The sequence below is a fragment of the Perkinsus marinus genome (genome assembly GCF_000006405.1).
Source record: "Perkinsus marinus ATCC 50983 genomic scaffold scf_1104296971186, whole genome shotgun sequence".
NCBI classification, from domain to species: Eukaryota; Perkinsozoa; order Perkinsida; family Perkinsidae; genus Perkinsus; species Perkinsus marinus.
The window spans coordinates 98,850-100,409 of record NW_003202174.1 but is presented as its reverse complement, the minus strand read 5'-3'; the positions used below and the strand labels follow the sequence as shown (position 1 = coordinate 100,409).

Here is a 1,560-nt window from a genome sequence, read left to right as displayed (position 1 = left end):
TGACCGAACAACAACTCACTGAATCCTTCGAAGCAGCCAACGCGGACTCTCCATTTGCTCTCCTCCCCTCGGCTCGGCACCGGGCTGGAATTAACCGCATCACAGGTCAAGCGCCTCAGCAAGCTGCTAGCCTGGTCCTGGGCTGCCCGGATCTGTTACAATCAGCGTATAGGCAAATCAACTAGCTGCCTCTTACCGTGAGCATCCTCCCAGTCGTCTTGAGGTCTAGGAGATCATCAGCCACACCAGGAGTGGCCTCTCGCTGGAGCTGTGAACAGCTTCCGAATCGTTCCTACTCACTAATCATCACACTGAAAGACATACGGTGCGTTACCAGAGGCTCGTCGGGCGCCGAAGTCATCACTTGAGGACTACTTGACGATGATGAGGAAGAGGACTGAGGGGAAGAGCGAATCTCCTGTGCAATCCTCAGAAGCGACTCACCGAAGAGGCCCAGTCGAAATGCACGAAGTTGAACCAGCCTGTGCTCGCACTGTTCGCCACCGAGGCGGTAGTGAACACCATCTGGGTGGTAGTGCTTGCCGTGCTAGTCGTAGTGATACGTGTGACAACCTGAAGCCACTGATTCGAGTGTGAATTTTTTTCACACCGTTACCGATGATGAGGATGACGCTTCCCAGCTGAAGTGGACAGCTGCTCCTCCGCTTTGGGTCTGGTAGTCTGACGGCGTAGGGGAGGGCATCTCCGACTACACAGAAGAGTTCACCCAACCACAATGTGCTCAACTACACGTGACAATAAGCGAATAACTAAGAATTCTCCTTGGTTTTTACACATTTCGAATCACGTGCAGAGAAAAGTCTGTGATTGAAAAAACAAAACATATTGCAATCTCGAACTCACCGGTCTGTATCCACCCCATAGGATGGACAGCAGCTCCGCATCCCAGTAGGCGCCACAAACAATACGATAAGAAACTCCGGCGGAGTCCCAGCCTAATAACACCAAGCATGTGAAGCGTCCAACACTGATTCCCCACCTGTAGCGTCGCGACACTTCGTCTTAATCTGCCACTTGCCACTTTTATCCAATTCAGTCGGTTGGCCATCCGCTCCATCACAGGACAGTGTCACCACGTCGGGGAAGCCAAATGGGGTCAGCTGCACCGGGCATGAGGTGATTTCCTGCTAACACTAATCTCACCTGCATAATTCGACCAAGGTTGTCCACGGCAAGGTCCATGACTTCGTCCATTTCTGCTGCCACTGCGAACTCCGGCTGTGCGTATGTACAGCTGGGGAACCGCGTCTAGGTTAGAGAGAACATTCCAAGCACAAGAGAGAGCGATAGGCAGCCATACATGTGGCCGGGGTGAAGGAGGTGCGCCTGTCGGTAGTGGTTGGGGAGGTAACTTCTCGCTTGCCGAGGCCTGGCTCGAACCAGAGGACTAAGCTCAGTGGATACATAGTCGCCCTGGATGCGGAGCACTTACCTGCCAAGAGTACTGCTGGAAATAGCTCAACCATCCTGAGCTCCGTGTGGTCTGAGTCTGGGTCGTGGTAGTAGTCGTAGTGGTCGTTGCTGTAGTGCTCGTCGTAG

At 53.4% G+C, this 1,560-nt stretch overlaps 1 protein-coding gene across 1 annotated transcript in view; it reads right to left on the bottom strand.

Annotated features, from left to right (window-relative positions):
• Positions 1-1,560, bottom strand: part of Pmar_PMAR006553 (hypothetical protein) — a gene marked incomplete at both ends in the record, with an annotated part of 13,483 nt that overhangs the window by 4,765 nt on the left and 7,158 nt on the right. The window contains 6 exons of the mRNA XM_002767118.1: positions 20-84; positions 197-292; positions 445-573; positions 865-956; positions 1,001-1,121; positions 1,165-1,269. Of these exons, the coding sequence (XP_002767164.1) occupies positions 20-84; positions 197-292; positions 445-573; positions 865-956; positions 1,001-1,121; positions 1,165-1,269 (608 nt within the window). The remainder of the gene's footprint in view (positions 1-19; positions 85-196; positions 293-444; positions 574-864; positions 957-1,000; positions 1,122-1,164; positions 1,270-1,560) is intronic.